The sequence below is a fragment of the Xiphophorus couchianus genome, chromosome 1 (genome assembly GCF_001444195.1).
Source record: "Xiphophorus couchianus chromosome 1, X_couchianus-1.0, whole genome shotgun sequence".
Taxonomy (NCBI): Eukaryota; Metazoa; Chordata; class Actinopteri; order Cyprinodontiformes; family Poeciliidae; genus Xiphophorus; species Xiphophorus couchianus.
Genome location: NC_040228.1, coordinates 5,376,404 through 5,397,680, shown reverse-complemented (window position 1 = coordinate 5,397,680; position 21,277 = coordinate 5,376,404). Strand labels below are relative to the sequence as shown.

Here is a 21,277-nt window from a genome sequence, read left to right as displayed (position 1 = left end):
ACAGAGACCAATTTCAGGCCCCAGATACAGTTATGATACAAAGTCAAATGTCTTTTATTTTGATATATGTATACAGAGTTTTCATTACAACTGAAGGTAGCAGTTATTTGACTGTAGTATAAAGTGGCACATAATAATACATATTTGTTAATTGGGGCCTGCCATAGTAATGCATAGGAGAGCAGTGAAATTCATTGAGAAGCAAAAAATGTCACTGCATTCACAAGGTATGCATTGCTATGGCAGGCACCTCAAAATAACTGCCGCTTCCTGTTACTGTGTCAAAGTCATGTCATTCTTTTCTCACCCACGTCCGTATTCAAGGCACTGGATAACGTCACGATGGAAGAGACATCAACTAAGCAACTCACTTTAGGCTCACTTTCACTTTTCACTCACTTTCCACCTCAGAGGAAAGTGTGTGCAGTACAGTGGTGAGGACTGACAGAAAGACCCTCAGGGCGCTAACATCATGCGGCTGCTGCCGAAGAGTCACTTTAACGTCCTTATCTCCATCCGCCGTTGTTTGCGTTTGTTCGTTGCCCTCCGTCTCTCCTTCAGCGGGGCGTTTTGGATTTAGCTCTCCGGCGTACAGCAGCTCCCCCAGCACCAGCGTGCTGCAGGATGCGTCGGCACGCCAGGTGTGCGTGTAAAGGAAGACTTTCCACGGGAGCGCGGGTGACGGCGTGAAGGCAAGGGTCTGGATGTTGACGAGCTGCATGGCGGCGTGAAGGCTCTGTGGGGAGCAGTGGGGCACGGCCCCACACCTGATGGTGTCCTCTATCCACGTGCCGTCATCTCCCTCATCGGCCGATTCTGCTGAAACAGAATGAGGAAGGTCTTTAACAAACACCATGAAACAAGTGGGTGTGCTGCAGTAAATGTAACTGAGTAACTATTATATTCAAATCTAATCTCGAAGTGATCAATACACTATTACAGACCAGGGATGCAACAAGATCTCACACGAAAAGAATGCATATTAAAAAAATAGTGGCGGGACTCAATTACATTTTTTAATCAAGTTAATTGGAGGGTCTGTAATTAATGACCGAAAAACCATATAGTGACCAGATAAGAAAAATTTTCAATTCAAAATCTCTTCTGGCTGCTAAATTATTGCAGCAAGAATAATTATGTTATATAGCAAAAGTGAGAGCTCAGCAACACAGATGTTTGTTGTTTTTAATGTTATTCAACCATCAGATTGGAGCACAGTGCTATTCAAGCCATTCAGCTATCCAGGAACTTCTTTGAAAAAAAAAATCCTCCTTTGAAAGGATTCAATTCTGATCAAATCAGGACATTTATTATCGATCGAGTCATGGATCAAACACCTGTTGTGAATTTAGCTGTTAAGCTAATTGTTGGTGAAACAGCAAAGTTGTGCAAAAAGTACTGAAACTTTGACGTTCCTATTTTAAGCAGCTTTAGAGGTCTTCTGGTTCTGGTTCTGCTCTGCGTCCCAGAGAACCAGAACCAAACACAGGAGAAGCAGCATTCAGCTTTTATGCACCACAAATGTGGAACAATTTGTGGCGTACAGACCTTACAGAAAACTGCAAAACAGCTGAAACACAGAGCTCCTTTAAATCTAAACTAAAACCCGCCTGTTTAGAGTTGCTTTAGATGAATAGTTTCTAATCAATGTTCTGCTTGTTTATTGCTGATTCTTATGACGGCATTTGATAAAACAAAATGTTTATTGCTTGTTTCACAATTGGTGACTGTGTGATGTTTTTATGATGTAAAGAACTTCCTGCTTCAATATTCTATAAAGATATACTTGACTAGAGAAAGTCACTGTAAAGGTCACAGGGCTGCACAATATTAGAAAATCGTGCCATGGTGATCATATTGGTGACGATATCAGGCGATGTACATGTGTGTGTTTTCTTGTTTCTAATCTGTGTTTCCTACTTTGTGACATTCATCATTTTTGGCTGTTATGTGTGTGTAGTGTGAGCTTTTTCTGCTCAGAGACTTTACATTACCGTGAAAAATACAACTTCCCAACTCTTAAAATATATTCCCCAACAATAATCTCAATCCAACGACTCCTTTGTGACATGACTGTTGAGCACACTGATATTGCACGGACAATATATTCATAATGTAAGGTTATTTCAGGTTTATCCAGAGATTTCACCTGAAAGCTGAATATTAACTTTTTTGTGTGGTGTAATTCATTTGTCTGAAATTCACAGAGGTATTTTCTTTAAATACTGAAACAACATGATTGAGTTGAACTTTAAGGTGCTTCTAAAGACTCCGTTTTACTCCATGGTGTTCAAGTAAAGCCTGATGACTTTTATTGTTTTATGGGATGATTTTATTACTTTGTTTTTACCCTACAGCTATTAGCAGCTCATGTTGTTTTTAAAGTGCTTTACAAATAAATTGACACCGAGTTTGAGTTGTTCCCTCCTTCTTCTTGTTCTTTTCTCCTTTTCTGTCTCTGTAGATCAGTTTGTCTTTTGTTTCATTGTTGGTTTGAGTCGGAGAATTGAAAGTATTCTCCAACAATTGTAAATGTGGCAACAGCTCCAAAATACGTGAAGCCAAGGTCAACTGGGTTCAGGTGCCAATAAAAAGTGAGTTTAAAGTTTGGAAATGTTTTACGCTGGCTGTAAAAAACCGAAAACGAGACACTTTGCTTTCATATCTTACAAACACAGGATCAACCATCTTCTCATCTCACAAACTAAAAGTACTTGTTCCAACCCTATCATGGAGAGCAAAGGTCATTTTACACTCAACTCTACACGAGTCCACAGGAGTGAAAAGTGTTATAGTCCAGTATATCACGAGGCTAGCCGAGAACCTTTAGTGGCATTTTCCGGAAAGCTCAACAAAAGATAACATGGTTTATAGACTACAGCCTGATCCCCAAAGAGCTAAGAGTTAAATTTAATTGGTATTTATCTTTATTGTATTCAGTGCTTCCTTCCAAAACTAAGGGGCAATAACATTTGGAGGAGGAAAACAGAAATTATGCCGGGCACAGGGCAGAGGAAATGCCTCATCGTTTAGCACAGTTTCCTGCTAACAGCTCTCAGTTTCCCATTCAGAGGAACAGTAATTCTTTGGTATTTTTCATAAAGTCAGTTTAAGAAATGGGAATCAATTGTGTCCTTCAAGCAAACAGCTTGTACAAATGTGCAATTTCCAAATTGAAACAGGTTCTTTACCCAGATGTTAATTTATTTTTATTTTTTTAAAGTTCACGTGTGTTAAAAAGGATCTATCATTGTTCAGCTACTGGACTGAAAACAAGTCAAATACAGTCAAATCTGAAAGGAAAAAAAAACAAACATTATAATCGCTGAAGAAATATCAACCAAGCCAACTAAACAGCTAACTAAATTTCAACAATATTTACTTACAAAAGTGCTATGTATGATTTTGAATGAAGCAAAAAATTTGGCTAGAAAACCCTTACTTCAATTAAAGAAATTTGTGTTTGGTGGCGTTTTCTGTTCTTTGTTGTAACAATCCTTCTTGGTAATAACGTTAAACTGTTGGAAAACCTTTCTGTTTCCACTCAATGATGCCATATTAGTAAGTAAAACACATTTGCGGGCCGATCAGCAGGTTGTGCCAGAGAAACAAAATGTTTAATTCTCTTTAGTGCCAAACAGCACTTGGTAGAGGCGGTATGATGATGCGGGAGCGGCGGATTGTCACAAAAGACAAATAATCACACACAAATTTCCCCACCTTTTGCGCCAAGTATGTATTTTTTTATTGGCATAACCTTGAGAAATACTAATTCAGATAACAGTACAGTAAACCCAGCCTCGTATCCTGCAGTGCATCACGGCAGCAAGGATCAGCCTGTTCCATGTAATTGACTGTAATTTTATTAAGCTCTGCTCACAATGCTAACGCAACAAGCAGCAGTCTCCCTTTGTAGCTACGGTAGCAGCTTGGTATCATCTCAAAGATGTCAAAAATGTCTTCTCCGTCCTCTCATTAAAAATGACTCATCTTAAATGTCCGTCGTCTCTTTGTGTTCTCCGCTGCATGGCACACAATGTGCTGCAAATGACTGTGATGACACATGTCATCAATGCAATCCTATAAACAGCTGCAGCTGCGTTGCGTGGACAGGGAGGATCTGCTCAAGACAGGGCTTAAATCAAGTTTATTTGTACAGCACATTTCAGCAGCAAGCCAGCTCAAAATGATTTATGTGATAAAAACATAACGCAACAACCAATCATAGTGGGAACAGCAAACAAGCAACGATTTTTATTAAAATAATCAAGAGTAACTTATCATCAAATACACATCAAATGTATTAATCACTGTTTCCATTGTTATTAATCAAAGGCAGCTCTAAACAGGTGGGGTTTTAAAGCCTTGATTAAAAAAGAAGAAAAAAACTCAAGGAGAAGCTGAAAGCTGCTTCTCCTCGTTTGGTTCTGGTTCTGGGGATGCAGAGCAGAACCAGAATCAGAAGGCCTGAGCGGTCTAGAAGGTTGATACAACAACAGCAGGTTTTTAATGTGTTGTGGTGCTAAGCCGTTCAGTGATTTATAAACTAACAACAATGTTCTTCAGGTGACAGAAGGCTGACTTTGTAACTGTCTTTATGTGGCTCTGAAGGTTCAGCTTAAGGCTTCAAGCCTAATTAGGTCAATAAGGCCACTTCATGATCTGACCCTTTACATTGTTTCATAACAGCTAGTTTCCATACATTTTTACTGAAACCCAATTTTATCCTTTTAGCACAATGAAAATGTTTCTTAATGCTCATTCACAGTGATTGTTATAATATTCAAAGTCATGATGACAGCACCAGCTACAAACAGTAAAAGATCTGAATGGTTCACATGGGTTGGAGAGGAACGCTTGGGAATATTTCTGCCCTTGTTCATAGACAGTTTCAGATCAGGAACGTGAAACCTGTTGGGAACGGCAGAGATGTGACGTGGCAACTCTTCTCCAACACACTTTTTTCTCTCTCTCACACTTTGTTTTAAGTCAAACACATGTTTTTATATGACTTTATGGACAAAGACACAGCTCGGGTATATCTAAAATGCAGTTCTCACTGAGGATTTTATTGATTAATGGAAAACAGGTGGAATGAGAACACGTAATGTCTGCCTTGTTACATCATAAATCAACTCTAATTAATCCAATTTTTTAGGGAAGCTGAAATCATTTTCACTGGCCATGCTCTCGCCAGATTACTGCTTGATCTAAGGAGTGAAAAGTAAATAAATCTCTGAAGTGGGACCTGTCTGACAGCATGAAGTAGGCTAACAGGCTTCTATCAGTCTGGAAAGTCTTTCCTAAGCTATTGGGAGTCCAGAGTCTCACAGTGGGAGTCATTACCCACCAATGGTAAAAACTGTCGGGAGTGAACAGCTGACTGAAATTACTACAAGAAGAACACAGAACATTATGGAAAGCACTGCAGACGATGCTAACGATTTAGCACTAACAAAGAGAGACGGCCATAAAAAGAGAATTCATGGAGACAATCCCTCCATGGTTTCTCCCGCAAAGGAATACAATAACTAGAAAGATGGTTGAGACACTGAGGCAAAATGAACAGCAGATTTCTGTTGACGCTAATGTTTCAGCACAAACTGCTTTTATCAAACAGCTGTGGTCTTTGAGGAAGCAAAAATATTTGCCTTTGCTTTGATTTCAATAGATATGCATCAACATTGGTGGGTTTTCTGCTAAATTCATTCATAGTAATTCATTTAAATATGAAACCAAGACCAGATAGATAGAATCAAGGCATGGAAATGTGTTGTGCAATTAGAAGAATAAAGTGAAAGCTCTGAGTTTGTAAGGTCCATTAGTTTCAGCCCTGATAAAGATCTAGACACATGAAAAACCTACTGACCCGAAGAAAACATCTTTCTTTTTTACTCTTAAGGGTGCATTCACACCAGCTCTGTGTCGTCTGCTCTAGTTTGATTAAAGTAATCAAACTAGAGTTAGTACTAAAACTCAGAATGGATCAGAAAAGTGAACTCTGGCTCGCCCATTAACCTCAGTCTCGGTTCGGTTGCATTCATATGTGCATATTCAAAGCATGTATGAGCTGAGAGGAGACTGGGCCGAAAGCAGGAACCAGACTATGTGGGTAAACACCACCAAAACAAACGGGGAAGTCGAGTGCTACTGAGAGAAATGTCTCATGGTCCTTTGCCAAAGACAAAGGGGAGATCCTATAACTGCTCAAATCTGACGCTGCTCCATTCTTGTTTACTTTTGGTGAAGAGTGTTTTCTTCTGAGGTTTTTTGTGTTGTTTCCTTCAGCGATTCTTGATGCAGCGCAGCCACAGGCGAGGGAGTGAACAGGTTCTTCAATTAGTTTAGATTGTTTGACTCAGTGCAGCGTGAAAACAAACCACAGGAGCTAACAAACGTTGCAATTTCGGTCTCCAATTGAACCAATTCTACCGGACTAGGGTGTGGAAACACCCTAAACCAGTTTAACAGTAGCTATGGTGTAACTACACAGCTGCTTAATACTAAATTGTCAGATGGACTGCAGAAAAAGGCTGCAACGACATTAATGTTAAAGTTGTGTAATCAGACGCTGCAGCTGTTTTCAAATAGAGAAGGTAACGACACTCAGGTGAAAACTTCGCATCCTGGGCTTCGACAGACCTATTCGCTTAATGTAAGCGAATAACGTAAAATCACATTAACGCTTACATTAATCCTGACCAATGTAAGCGAGAGGAAGCTTCGGCTCCATTACCTGGTTCTGAGCGCGAAGCACGCCGCTGCGTCCACAGGCGCTCAAACTCCTCCGGGGTGACGGCTGGAGAAAGAGACAGAGTGACGCTGGGCTCGGCGCCGGGAGCCGGGAGGCCAGCCGGGCAGCCCAAACGCTGAGCGGCGCCGTCTGAATCTGGAGGATGAACAGAGGCGCACAGTCAGGGTGCAGGAGACACTGTTGCTACTCAAGCACATGCAATCATCGTTTGATCTCAAACTAAATCAAATCTGACCCGAGCGTCTTGTGCGTGTTGTGCACCACAACCACCAGCCACATTAGATTAACAGGGAGTAAACAGGAACCTCTGATGTCAGAGCTATAAATACACTCTAGTAGCGGGATACGTGTGGCATGCAACACAATGATGGAAGAAATGTGATTCAGCTCCGGTTTTGGTCATTGCACTCTAAATCGCTCAGTCTATTGGGCCGGTCACTTCCTGAGACACACTGGGGGGAAACTGCAGAGCAAAATGCACTTCAGGAGCAGCTTTTCAATATGAAATGACCTTGATGCTCCCACTGCAGACATTGCAGTCACGCTTTGAGACAGAAAACCACACTGCGGGGTACCACAACAAGCATTAGGCAGTAGGATTCACAGAACCGGTCCGGCGCAATAACGATCACATGCGGGCTGTGTTTACAGGAGTCATGCTGCCTGATTGGTCCAGATTCTTCCAAACAGGTCAGAACGTCTGGAGCATGTCTAATCCAGCTCCTTATCGCAACACTCTGCATTAAACCACTCTGTTGGTTTAACTGTTTAACGACAAGTTCATAATGGAGGAGCGATCTGGTTACCAAAACTTGAGTAAAACTTGAGCAAAACTTGAGCTTCTGTAAATACAAAGGCGTTACATCCAAAAATAACAGAGAAACCAATTGCTTTTTAAACCCAAAACATTCAAAAGTTCCCTACATCCAAAACATTCGTTTGGAAAAGCCAAATTCCTCGGTCAGGATGCTGCTCAGCTCGGCTTTTAACTATTTTAACCTTGATAAGTTGTTGGAGAGGCCCCGCCCCTTTCTCCCTGTTTACCCATGACTGCCAGGCTAACCACAGCAGATACGCAGGTGATGTGACTGTTGTGTGCTTCAATGAATAAGTCAAGTTTATTTGTATTGCACATTTCACATGGATGGATGGATTTGAGCAACAAGGCAGTTCAAAGTACTTTTACGTGATTTAGTTTCATTTTCAATTCATTTTATGTTTGTTTTTTTGGGGTTTTTTTTCAAATTTCATTCGCTCAGTAATTAACACGAATAGTTTATGTAACGACGAAAAGAAATCATGAATGAAATGGAGCACTATACACGAAGCCAGCTATTAGGTACACACCGATCTTAAGCTGTCAAAATTACTACAACTTATTGATATTGTGTCACACCAGAGAGCAATTACTATGTATAAGGCAAATAAGAGACAATTACCAGAAAATATTCGATGTTTATTTAAGAACTGCGAGGGAGGGTGCAATCTAAGAGGGGAATATAACTTGAAAATCTTAACCAGGCGAACATCCAAAAATTTCTCTGTATCTGTTTCTGGTGTTAGGCTGTGGAATCATTTATGTGAGGATCTCAAACAAAATCCAAATATCACACAGTTTAAGAAAATGTATAAAAATATAATGTTAGAAACATATAGTGGATAAGACTGTTCATCACAAATTGAGATGGTGATAATAGGGAAGATTTGTATTTGTAGAGGTATAAATATATATATTGGTATGTTACGCAAGTATGTGTGCGCAAATATGTAGGTATGTGCAAGCATGTATGTAAAGAATTTGTGTATATATGTGTTCATATGGCTATGTATAATTATTCTTAATAATAAGACAATAAGCTTCTACTTCTGTCCAATCCTTTTTGATTATGCCAGATAATTTTCCTTGGTTATGGTGTTCTATAGCTATTGTGCCTCCTTTAATTTTTATTAAATTATTGTGAGATGTATGTTATTGAGAAACAAGTGGGAAGCTAGGTATTATTTGCATATTCAAAATAAGTAAATTTAAGAAGTACAAACTTATGACATCTGCCCCTATTCACATAAAGAGAACAACTAAAACAACCAATTAAAGTAAGTTGGGAGTCAATAAACATTACATTTAGTCAAATGTCATCATCAAAATCACAAATATTTGAGCAAATAGTAGATAAAATTCCCCACAAAAGTGTTAAGAGACTGACAGAGGACCATCTCAGGTCAAGGCTGCTAACGGTGGTTCTAAAAGCTGCTTTGTTTATCACTCATTGCTGCTGCAATTCAGATTAGTTTTTATGCAGGAAACAATAGTCTAGTGTAATATATCACATGCTAAATGCTTCTGAGGCCTGGGCAAGTCCAGGCTGTGTTTCACTGCATGCCAAACAGGCATGGCGTGGGTTCCCTTTTCACGGTACACAGAATTGTTAAAACTACATGGTTCCTGCAGTTTGAGCCGATTTCTATGAGATGTCAAATGTATTTACACACAAAGTGATGACTTAGCCTATGTAGAACACCACAAACTTCCCCCTGCAAAAAATATGCCACTGTCTGCTTGTGGATGATTAAGCAACAAGCATTGCTTTACACTGATTGAATTATGTTATGTATAATATATGTTTCAAGAAGTTTTTTTTCCCCTGGAAAACTCCTACATGCTCACTGTGTTTTCTTAAAACGTATAGTTTTTTTCCCCCAGATATTCCCACCTCTATATATAAATCTTATTTTATGTCTCAATCATTTTTTTCCCCAGATCCAGGCTGCCTTTTGTATCTTCTTTTCCTTACATATCAAAAGTAGAAAACAGAGATGCACAGAGAAACCATGCACCTGCTTTTCATAGCTTGTCATTCTCTTTCAGCTGTGTAATGTTTTAAAGTTTTTTTCTTTTCTCCTCAATTTTGGCCGAGACTCTTAAACAAAAAGAGGTTTTTAATCTCAATGGAATTTTGGTCAAATAAAGGTTAAATAAAAAAGTAAAGTTGGCTTGTAACCACTTTTCAGCTTGATCATTGCAACTCAAATCTGGAATTATACCAACACTTGATCTTGGCCATCATTTACCATCTAGTTCATTTGGCTAATAAATATCTGAGCACTTGTGGACACACTGGAAGCTCTGAAATGTCATTCCCAGGTGGTTAGCGGATCCTCTAATGAAGAAAAACAAAACAAAAACAGAGATGATGACTTGGAAAAAAGTAACACACCCGGACATGACACAGCAGGACACTATGAATGCACATCATTGAGCTACGGCATACAAAAGCGTTTCTGCATGGGAGCACATCTAAAACAAGAAATATCAAACGAGCGTCAGGACTTTTCCAGGGAGTTCCACAAAATCTCCATTTCATCACGTTTTGACAAACGTAACGTGTTTTCAAAAACGCCAGCATACAGTGCAAGGACAGGAAGCGAAATGAAAAATCCAGAAAATTTGATTGCTCACCTAAATGAACCATCTCAAGTTGTCTGCAGTCCAGATCATCCGGAAGGTCCGCGTTTGATTTGGGAATAGATGCCAGGTGTTCTGGGCTCCCTCTACTGGTTGACTCTACTTCTACTGAACGGTGCTGCAGAGGCTCCAGAGTGTTGAAGCTGCTCACCCACTGGCTAACGGGTTCAGCCGGGCGGCCGATTAAAACACCCATGGAGGGGTCTGATCTCCGGACCTGGAGAACATTTCGCGTCTCTGCGATCCCACGCTGCAACAGGCGGTAATAGAGGAGAGCCTGGCCGCGCACACACATGTCTCTCTCCTCCTCTGTAAAACACAACGTTGTGTTTGGTGCTAATTGTCAGTTTATCACTCAAGTCAGGCGTCTAATTGCAGACACGCACCTATACAGTAGTGCAGCAGCCTCCCCAGCATGTCCTGAGTCTCAGCAGGACGACACAGAAACAGCCTCATGGTGGACGTCAGCAGCTCCATCTTCAGCTCCATGGAGGTTTCGCTTCTCACTCCGTCGATGAACGCTTCCAACGTGTAGGGGCCGCTGGAAATCCTCTCCCCATAGGCGCCCAACAGCCACAGCAACGCCTGCCTGCCCTGGTGGATGAAAAATTAATGAAGCATTTATTTCCAGACAGATTGGAATAATGTGGACAGTGCAGACCTGGCCTTTAAACCTTTCCCCACATGCTTTGTTTATTTTTGAAATTTATACATAAATATATCCAATAAAACAAAATAGTATGCAAGCATGTGGTGAATGTTTCCCAGTGTGCATCTCTGTATCTGATTTAAAACAGTAAAAGCCTGTTTTGTTAGAATAAGAATTAGAAGTGGAATTAGAAATTATTCGTAGCCCTTTGAGTAAACAGTAGAAAAGCCAATGTTTTAGTGGCTGTTGCAGCAACTAAAACACTTCTACTATCTCATTATATAATTTTTATATGTCTCCATTGGTATGACAATGGAAATATCCCCCCCAGTTTCCCCCAGAAAACTGGCTATGCTAGCATAGGTTTGAGGAGCTAGCACACTCATCCAGTGGCTCACTGTGTTAATGAGTTAACTCTAAATCTAACAGGAAATTTGAAAACATGACTTAGCAGTTATGTGAAATTAGACGACATTACCAACAATACCAAGACAGGAACTATAACGTCTTAAAAAAGGCAAACACATAAAAATACAATTAAAAATATTTTTTTCACTTCTGTTATTTAATCCTACTTAAAGCATTAGAACATTTTTGATACTTCATCCATGACTTGTCACTTTATTCGCTGAAGTTGTTATCATATGGAGCAGCAGAAACAGGAAGTGGTTGCAGAGCTCTTTGTGGTTAATAAAAAGACACATGACATCAGTCTCCTTTTCTGTTTACATACTGACTGTACAATATACTGTACTATGCTGCCGTTGTGCTTATAACAGTTTCACCAGAGAGTTTACTTCAGCTCGTCTCTGCTATCATTGTTACTAGTGTCTAAAAAAAAGGGAAAAAAAGCCTAGAATAAATGAACAAACGATGCAAGTGAAGCCTGGTGGTCCGCCAGGCTAATATGACACTGGGGGAAGCCTTGCCTCATCATCACTCAGTGAGGAAATTCAGGCATGCCAGCAGCAAAGCAACAGCCCAATCAAACCCCGAAATAATACCAATATGCATTTTGTGGCGCTTTTGTACAATGACAATAAAGGCACACTGATTCTGATTCTGAGAAACAATAAGAAATATGAGACGGTATTGTAAGAATTTTAATAAGAAAAAGTATAGTACGGTTATTAAAAATATTCTCAGACTAAGAAATGTGCAAATAATAGAAATATTGGAATATTTACAAGAAAGTGAAAAAAATATGCAAACAGTAGCAGGGATGTAAACAGTTATTGAGTTTTTGAGTTGCTCCCTTGCTGGGAGGAAGGACCCACAGTCTGTCACTGCTGGAGCTCTCCAGTTCAGGAGTGAGATGATGATGTCCAACACTAGTCGTGTTTCCACCGACCATAAAATCGTGCAAATTGGAATTACGAAGCTAAATCTGGAAACGCAGCAGAAGCTTTTTGTGCTAGGACGAGGCGGTTTTTCGGCTCCATCGAAATTGGTGTATTTTGAAAGACTGCACTGGAAACACTTTATTCACGTCACATGAGTCATATGAACAACCAGATTTTACTGCTGGTGAAAACAATTAAGAAGACAGCAAGTTGAACAACTTATTGTGTGAACATTCGGACTCGTGTGATTTTAATTGCATTTTTTTAGTTACTGGAAACACCTGTGAAAAAACTGTGAAATTGTGTTTTCTTGACATTAGCGGAATATCGACCCAGTTTTGAGCATAGCTAGTCTCCCATCGTTTGCACTGGGTCAGAGGTCACTTCCTCCTTGGTCTGCATCTACGGAGTCCAGCAGTAGCAACCGTCTGCTGGACTGCTACCAAGGCATGGTCCACAGTCTGCAGGGCAGCCTTGGTGGAAATTCTTGGCTTCATCGCTATCGCTTTGGACTTCCTACCACATCCTCAGAAATGTTTCACATGTGGAACCTCTTATATTCTTTAGTAATACTCTATGCTAAGCCCACTGGATCTTGAAGACATTTAGATAGTGATCTCAGTGAACTTTAAGCGCTGCACTCTCAGTTAGTAATATAAAAACTATTTCTGCTCAGTGACGTCAAGATGAAGGCCTTCTGCACTAATTTAGTCAGTATGTAAAAAAAAAGAAAAAAGTGATTTCTTTGTCTAATTTTAAAATGTTCTGAAAGTGTGACAAAAAAACAAAACAAACGGAAGAAGTCAGTATGGGTGCAGCTTCTATTTTACAGAACTGAGCGTCTGAGGGTTTCGGGAGAAGGGTTTTTTTTTTATCTCACTACGCCTGTCTCACAAAAGCCACAAACCACCTTCCTTAAAGCAGAGACGACATTTAGGAGAGAAACAAACAACAGGGCTCTATGTTATTGCAAATAGAAATCTAATTGACTAAGTGAGCGGAACATCTACCGCGCTCGCACATTACGTGACAATGTGTGAACCCATAGAGAAACCCGTCGGGTTTCAACATCAATGGGCTTAGAGCAAGGCATGGATATGAGGTGGGAAAAGCTGGAATTGAGCTCACGACCCTATGAGACCGCTGCTCCCACTGAAACATACCCACTCCTGAAAAACACCTTGTGGAATGAACACAAGACAGCAAAGGATGAAATGAGAGCTCCTACTTTGCTGTAGTCACCATCACAATATTAGTGTATAATGATACTTGCTGTGAGCTGCTTGAACGCAGCATTTTGTTGGTTACTGTTATCTAAGTCAAGGAACATGAAAATAACTCAGTGCATGCTAGTAGTCAAACTTCCTCTGCCCTTGATGCACAAACTTCTTGTAGATTTGAGACCACAAATCTTTTTAGTGTCTCTGCTCCGTCTCGTCGGTCGTAGCAGGTGAGCGCTCACACTGAGTGTGGTTCTGGTTCTGCTGGACGTTTCTTCCTGTTACAGGAGTGTTTTCTCACTGTTGTAACGCGGCCTGGTTTCTGTACTATTCATAAACCCGAGTGAGACCACACATGTAAAACAATGCAAAAACTATTCTCATTTACAAACATGGAAGAAACAGCTTCCTCATGTACGGGAGGAATAGAAGCAGTAGGGCTGATCAAAATGAAGAATCAACAATATGTAAAGCGGTTGATGAACGTCGGCCTTTCTACTTAGCCCTCAAAGCAAACGCATACTCCGTTTATTAGCAAGTCTATCCAGTTCCTGAAAAACAAAAAATGTATTATTTTAATCTCAACAAAACATTTTATTTGGCTGTTTTGTAAACGTTCATTTGAATAAAGTCTGACGTCTGTGTCAAAGAGAAAAATGACCTCATGACCACTCTGGGTTGGAAGAGGCTTTTTGCAGCGCCCCTGATGGCCATAGATTCCTAGCTGCTGAGGGAGGTGGACTTTGAGGTCTTGATTTGCAAACGTTGCAAACCAAAGCCTATGTGTATGAAGGCCTATGTGTATGTCTAAATCCAATGAATCAGGTTGATTTGATTTACTCTGTGAAACGGAGCCCCATCAGGGCGACAGCGAGAGGAGCTGGGCTCTAACCTGGCTGTCTTGCAGCACTTCCTCGCAGCCCTCCAGGGCTGAAGACACGGCATCGCTGCACTGAGGACACGCCCAGACCAGATCACGCATCGTCTGCACCACCGCTGGGAGAACGGGGCGGGGCAGGAGGACAAAGGACAGAAAACCACACAGTTACTAGTGATCAACATGTTCTCAAGAGAGGATGATGGGGATTATTTTTCTGAATGTTGCGGGGCTGATTTATACCTGAGGTTATCTGATCCTGTTTCAGCCCGAGCAGCCCGGTGAGAATCTCCAGACATTTGTCACTGTAGCTTTGGCCGATGCGACCTGAAAGAGGGACACAAAGGGAGACAGAACAGGATATACGAGCTTAAAAGTCAACACCACAGCAATCTCAGCTTCAGATCCCGGAATGTGCTTTCATAAACATAAGCAAAAAAATGTTTTCCTTTTGCTGCATATTTGATTTAATAAAGGGAAACAGAATTGTTTTACGTCTAATATGGTTTCAGCAATGGAAACACAGACAGAAATAACAGCACGTTTTCCCCACCCCTACACAGAGACTACCTGCCATTTCATGCTACAAATAGTTTTAGACACTTTGTGATTTTCTTACTGATCATTACAAATGTGTTTAATTGCCAGATCTCGAAAATAAATTTGGGAGCAGTGTCTGTCATGATCTGATGGAGGTGAGTAGAGGATCAAGGCAGAGACCGGATTGGAAGTTGCAGTAAAGGTTTAATAAAAGTCTGAAATAATTCCAAAGTGAGGAAGAGGACCAGGAGAAGACCCAGGGAGACAAAGAAGAGGAGGAGGACGGAGAAGAGGGAAGGATCCAGCAGGGAAACAATGACGCAGGTGATACTATGTGCACAAGGCACTCAATACAACCCAGAACCATGACGGTGTCTCGTTTAAACGAGAACATTTCTCATCCCGGTGAGATGAGCTTTATATCTCGTTACAGCAAGAAAGTTTCTCGTTTTGAATGAAAAGATTCTCGTTACACCGAGACATAAGAATTCGCCTTTTGAAGATTTTTACTTCTTAAAAACGCGTAAAAGGGTTCGCTTTAATTCTCCTCCTCTCCCTGGTTCTTCTACGCGACATCTGAGAATCCAGAGAGGTGTTGCTGTTTTGCTGTTACAACTTTTGCTGTTTGAAAGAGGATTTTTTTTTGTTTAAATGAGATGTAAATGTTGCCGCAGCAAGATTTTTTTTTTAATCTCCTCAAAACAAGACGACGTTCTCGTTTTAGCAAGTTGTGCATCTTGCTAGAACAGGACTTTTTTTTGCATGCTACGTCTTGTAGTGATAGTTTAAGTGGGACTCTTGGGAGAGAAGGCTTTTTTTTCTAATTTGGTTAGAAAACCTTTTCAGATTTATTTATTTATTTATACAGATTTTACAGATGTCTACTTCTTCAGTAAAAAACCTTGCTTTTGTTAGTTATTTATATTTTAAAGCTTTAATGGAGCCATCAAGGGATGGTTGAATTTTAGATCCTTTTGGATACACACTTGTAATGATAATGTTTAGCTAAGTGAAACACAAAAAAAGGTACCGATTATACATATCGTCACAGATAAATGACGGTTTGCGCGTGTGTGTGTTTGTGTGTGTGTGTGTTCTTACCAATGGCTGAGATGGCGGTCTGAGCGGTGTCTGTGTTGACGTCAGTGCAGTAACCCTTCAGTTCATCCAGTATCATCACAACGTTCTCATCATTCACCAGCTCTACCAGCACCTGCAAACACACACACACACACACACCTCTGGTTAATACATCATGCTGTTAGGTCTGTAGCAATAAGCAATAAATCAATTAATCGCATGAGACATTAAGACAATCTCAATAATTTCCTCTTTTTTTTTTAATCTTAAAAAAAAATAATCTTTTTACACATTTGTTGAAACTGTCTCTATGTCATAGCAGTTTGGTATGAGACAGATAATCTTTGGAAAAAAATGGAGCTCCTCTGACTTCTCCCAGTGCTCCCGGTGGTAGTTACTAGCAACCAGTGTGGGACGTCTCTGAGCTAAAACTGGACCCAATGCTGGAAGTGGAGGGTACTGCTGCAGCATCAGTAGATGTGACAGATGCTGTTACGGCCCGGCTCGGATGGCCGCAACAAAAGTAGGGAGGACACGGCAAACCCAACGGTTTTTAACCTCTTGCGAGGCATTTATTAAAAAACACAAGGTGTCAGCGCCGCCTCTGAGTCCGGATCGTCTGCTTCTGTTGTCAGCCGGCCACACACACCGATTGATGGAACGGCGCTCCTTATATACCATCCAGGTCTGGGAGGCACCTCCCACAATCAAGGACCTAATGGAAAAGCGGCCTACACTATACAGCACACACATACAACAGCACCGCAGGGCCGTCACAGATGCTGATCGATTTGTGGATATTCACGCAACAAAAAGTCTGTCAATTCAGCAAAATAAAAAGAAGCAACAAAGAAATCAATCGAATACTTGGAGAATCGTTGTTGCAATGACAGCAATGAACATTGTCATCTAAAAGTCCTTCAGAGAACCACGGATCAAAACCTGTTGTGGTTGGCTGGAGGCAACCAGCTGTTGGTTGCCTCCAGCTGGCAACCAACAGCCAGCTTCACACAAAGTGTGAAGGAATAACTTATGACAAAAACTTTGCTTGGCATAAAAGCACTACCTGCATTTTTCTCCGCTTGATGTAGGCCGGTTCAGCGTAGCTACAGAAGAAACGCTTGTAGTGCTCCCCCAGCAGGCCGGGGATGGAACGCAGCAGCAGCTGCAAAAAGACAAAAAACTTTTATTTGATTTTATACACTAATGAACAAATGAAACCTCAAAATATTAGGTTTTAGTCTCTGGTTATTAACAGAGGCAGATGATGGGTTAAGTAATAACATGATCAGGCACATAAGATTTTACAGATAAGATTGATATAATGCTCAAAATGCATTAATTGTATTGTAAGAAGTATGCAAAAATATTATACGCTGCAGTGTAGAAACAGTCTGGAAGTGACACATAAATAAATGAGATGTTAGTGCTGAAACTCTCACCTGTATATGACAGAGGGCCGTAAATCTCATCTCCCTCGATCCACTCCCGCATGCGGCCAGCAGAGGTCCTCGCACTCGCTCCAGGGCGGCCTGGCTGACCGCAGGAAGGCTGGAGCAGAGGCTCAGGAAGAGGCTGAGGGTGGCCGCCATGACAGGAGGGTGGGGGCTGACCAGGGAGGAGTCCAGCAGGGAGAGGATGTCAAAGAGCTCGTCTTCTGACTGGGGTCGGTACCGCTGGAGGACCGTCAGCACCTCCGACTGGCTCCAAGTGTCACACTCCTTTAGCCTGGAAGCAAAACATTTTATATACGACGTTCACTGGTAGACATCCTGAAGGATTCATTGCAGGCTCCATCTTGTTCTTCTTCTATATGTATTGTCTATCTTTACCAGGGCCGTATTCACAAGGATGAGGGGTTGTCAATATCGATTGATATGAAATGATTATATTGTGACACATACTTCAGCCCTAATTCAGCTTTTCAGACATATTGCCTGGATGTTGGAAACAAGTTGAAAATCCACATTTAATTTTCCTTCCACTTCACAGCTATGTCTTAACTCGTCTCACTGGACCCAGGGTGAACCCAGGGCAGTTTGCCTGGACCAACCTGTTGAGGAGGTGGTGAGTGATGGGCTTGTTAATGACGACGCCCCCCTCGTCCTTCAGGACCTCCTCCAGAGCTCTGAGGCAGTTCACCATCACCACAGGGTCCGGGTCCCTCAGCAGGCTGTACAGCTCGTTCACCACCGCGCCGTCTGGAGCGCATCCCAAACACCAGCTGTTATTCGCTCATTCATCATTTATTGTGAAAAAATTCTTAAAGAATTTTGATTTATCATTCAATTAATCATGCTAAAAAAAAATAATAAAAAAGCTGACGGTATTATCAATTTTTTTTTACTGATTTCTTCAAAATTCAAAATGACTGAAAATTAATAAATGTCAGTAAATTTGAAAATATGAAAAAACAGTTATTGTGTGCAGTTTAGTGGTACAAGTCACACTTCTTTAAGTGACTGATTTCCTGAACAAGCCCGTATCAAATAAGAATGTTATTTAATATAGAATGTGTTTTTGATTTAGTGCCTATAGGTATAAAAGTGCTACTTTCTATACTTATAAAAAGTAGCACTAAATCGTTTTTATCGTCATTTTTGGAATTATCAAAATAGTACCACAAAATATTACAATAGAATTCTAAGACTATATCACCCACTCCTATTGCATTTCCACAACTGGTGGTAAAAACAGGCTAATGAGTAAATGAGAATAAAATATGTGAACGCTGGCGCCACCACCAGGCCGCTTCACTAAAACACATCAATTCTAATCGGCAAACTCATATTATGCGTCTTTAAAATGAAAAAACTGGATAGTTGTTAGTTTGTCAAATAGACTGCGTTCATAATTAGTTGCTTCTATAGGAATTCAAAAACACAGTATCTGCTAGGTCCTGCACTGATCCCACGGATTAAATCAAACTTTTCTAACAATTCCTTGGCAATACGAGAAACCTTTAGCTGTTGCTGATCATCATGCTTCTGGATACGTCCTCAGTCTGATTTGGCAGTTTGTTTTGTTTTTGCATCACGTTTGGTTGAAAAATGATCTCCCACTTATTCTGGTTTGATTTCTTACTTTTTCCGCTCTTTTTTTGTTTGTTTCTTTTTTAAGAGACAGACAGAAGAAATGACAAGTCCACCTATTTCAGAGCCAGGTTGGAGATTATGCAGCTTGGCCCAACCGAGGACGGCCACCCTCCGGACGCAAGCCGCCCTGTCTCTCAGCCCTGCGGTCAGAGGTTGCTCCACGTACTCCACCAAGCTGGGCAACCTGCCACACACAGAAGCAGCGATCAGGAATCTGTCACGGAGCGCTGCGGGGCTCGCGTTAGCGCCATGCATGTCTCCCTGCTCACCTCAGGTTGGTCATGCTCCTCAGGGCCAGGCTGCGGACCATGGGGTTGGGATCCAGGCAGTCTTTCCTCAGAGTGTTGACGACCAGAAGGGACAGCTCTGGGTTCAGGTGGGCATAGCAACACAGGAAGACGTACACCAGTTTCTTCTGGACGACATCTACTGTGGCGCAGGCTTTCACCATTTCACTGAACAGGTCGGACACATCCACGCCCTGAGACATAGCCCTGAGACGGAGAAGCACACGTCAGCATCACCACATGTGGCTAAGAAAAACACTTTTCGGAGCGGAACCCGTTAGTGAGGCAGAAAAAAAACAAAGTTAGCTGTCTTCAGTATATGTGAGGAGTTTAAAACAAAGTCAAGACAAGTACAAGGAAGCTGATTGGAAGGAAACTTTAACATCGAAGAAGAGCCTGTGGTACTTTCAGGCTGCCAGGTAGAGAGAGAGAGCAAGACATCAACGGTTGACCGGAAAGCTGGAAGAAGTACAGGGAAGTCGCTCTGTTTTATTCCTCAAATTTATAGCTGAATTAGAACATTTTACCAGCTTTTAAAAATCTCAGAATCAAGGTGAGGATCACTATTATCTGAAACAAACACAAGGAGACAGCTGGTTGGGGAATGCTAGCTGTAGCAGTTGCACTAATCACTAACAAAAGATGCTGAAGACGTGTTGAAGTATCACCTCAAATGATTTTGTCTTTGTTCGCATAGCCTAGTTTTTACAGAAACTGCTCACTCACACAGCGGGACATCACCCCTGCTCCTTATGTAAAGAATTAATGACTACTCAGAGAAGGCAAGCTACAAAAAATACTTAAAAGTGAATTTAATGCTAATTTCAATTAAGAAACTCTGATTTGCTTCACAGAGATTAGGAATATACACAATCCCTTTTTATTTTTAAAGGCATATAAAACCCCTTTTCTACTGTCCAGCAAGATTTAGCAGCAGGAGACTTTAGAATAATAATTGATTGTGTTCAGTTGTTAATAGGAATCTTTATTAGTCAGCTCCACGTGTTTGGGTTCTGCTCCCTCAGTCTAAATTGTAGTCCATGTCTCGTAAAGCTCTTACAGGTTTTAATGTTCAAGGTGTCTGCGGGCCCGAGAGCTGTGGAGCTTCGACCCTGTGAACCAATAAAAGCGGCCCTGCAGACACAGCTGGTGAAACCCACCTGATGACTTTGAGGACGGTGTTCCGGTACCGCAGAGGGTCGGACTGGATGTTGGGGTTGGACAGAGCCCTCCTGAGCTCCTTCACCGTCTCCTTACCACTCAGATACGGCATGACGAGAACTAGAAAAAACTATAAATTACCTGTTACCATCTTAATGTCAGAGGTGACACAGGGCGGACTAACACAAGATAGGTTCAGTATAAAATATTCCCAAATTATTACTCAGCAGAGCTTCAAACTGCTATTTTTTCCCCCCCACAATAACCTGCTTTGATGACTGGTTTATTTACATCCGCCATGTTTCATTTTCTTCTGCAGCTCAGGGGATTTGATTTTTACATCGCCCTCTGCTGTCCTGGAGGGGATTTACAAGAGCGCCGTCATGTTGGAGAGATGTAGAAACTCCGCGTGTATTCCGCTCATGAGAATTGTGAAATAATCAGGTAATATTCTGGATTTACACAAATTTAAGAAAAAGTTCACATTGCTTATTTATACTTTGCTGAATTTGGTTCCGAGTAAAATCTACATTTCATTTTATGAGAACTATATATATATATATATATATATATATATATATATATAGTACAGACCAAACGTTTGGACACACCTTTTAATTCAATGAGTTTCCTTTATTTTCATGACTATTGACATTGTAGATTCACACTGAAGGCATCAAAACTATGAATAACACATGTGGAAATATGCACTAAACAAAAAAGTGTAAAACAACTGAAAATACCCCTTATATTCTAGTTTCTTCAAAGTAGCAACCTTTTGCTGTGATTACTGCTTTGCACACACTCT

General features: G+C 41.0%; 1 protein-coding gene and 1 long non-coding RNA gene across 4 annotated transcripts; one reads left to right on the top strand and one right to left on the bottom strand.

Moving 5' to 3' along the window:
* Positions 1-25: 25 nt before the first annotated feature.
* Positions 26-20,803, bottom strand: ap4b1 (adaptor related protein complex 4 subunit beta 1). 3 transcript variants are annotated; one of them, XM_028023192.1, is made up of 14 exons: positions 20,736-20,803; positions 20,469-20,599; positions 19,291-19,515; positions 19,075-19,205; positions 17,980-18,127; positions 17,369-17,654; positions 16,993-17,091; positions 15,948-16,059; positions 14,550-14,633; positions 14,322-14,425; positions 10,604-10,811; positions 10,212-10,526; positions 6,737-6,889; positions 26-819 (listed from the first exon to the last, which is right to left on the bottom strand). In XM_028023192.1, the coding sequence occupies exons 2-14, from the start codon at positions 20,579-20,581 to the stop codon at positions 392-394; spliced, it is 2,406 nt and encodes an 801-aa protein (XP_027878993.1). In that variant the 5' UTR covers positions 20,582-20,599; positions 20,736-20,803; the 3' UTR covers positions 26-391. The 3 variants fall into 3 exon arrangements, with proteins under 3 accessions (XP_027878993.1, XP_027878986.1, XP_027879002.1); XM_028023185.1 differs by having other exon boundaries at positions 20,469-20,797; XM_028023201.1 differs by having other exon boundaries at positions 26-816; positions 20,469-20,796.
* On the top strand, positions 833-6,188 carry LOC114148165 (uncharacterized). Its single transcript, XR_003596227.1, has 2 exons — positions 833-3,504; positions 5,939-6,188. It is a non-coding gene; the product is annotated as an uncharacterized LOC114148165 (long non-coding RNA).
* Positions 20,804-21,277: the final 474 nt, after the last annotated feature.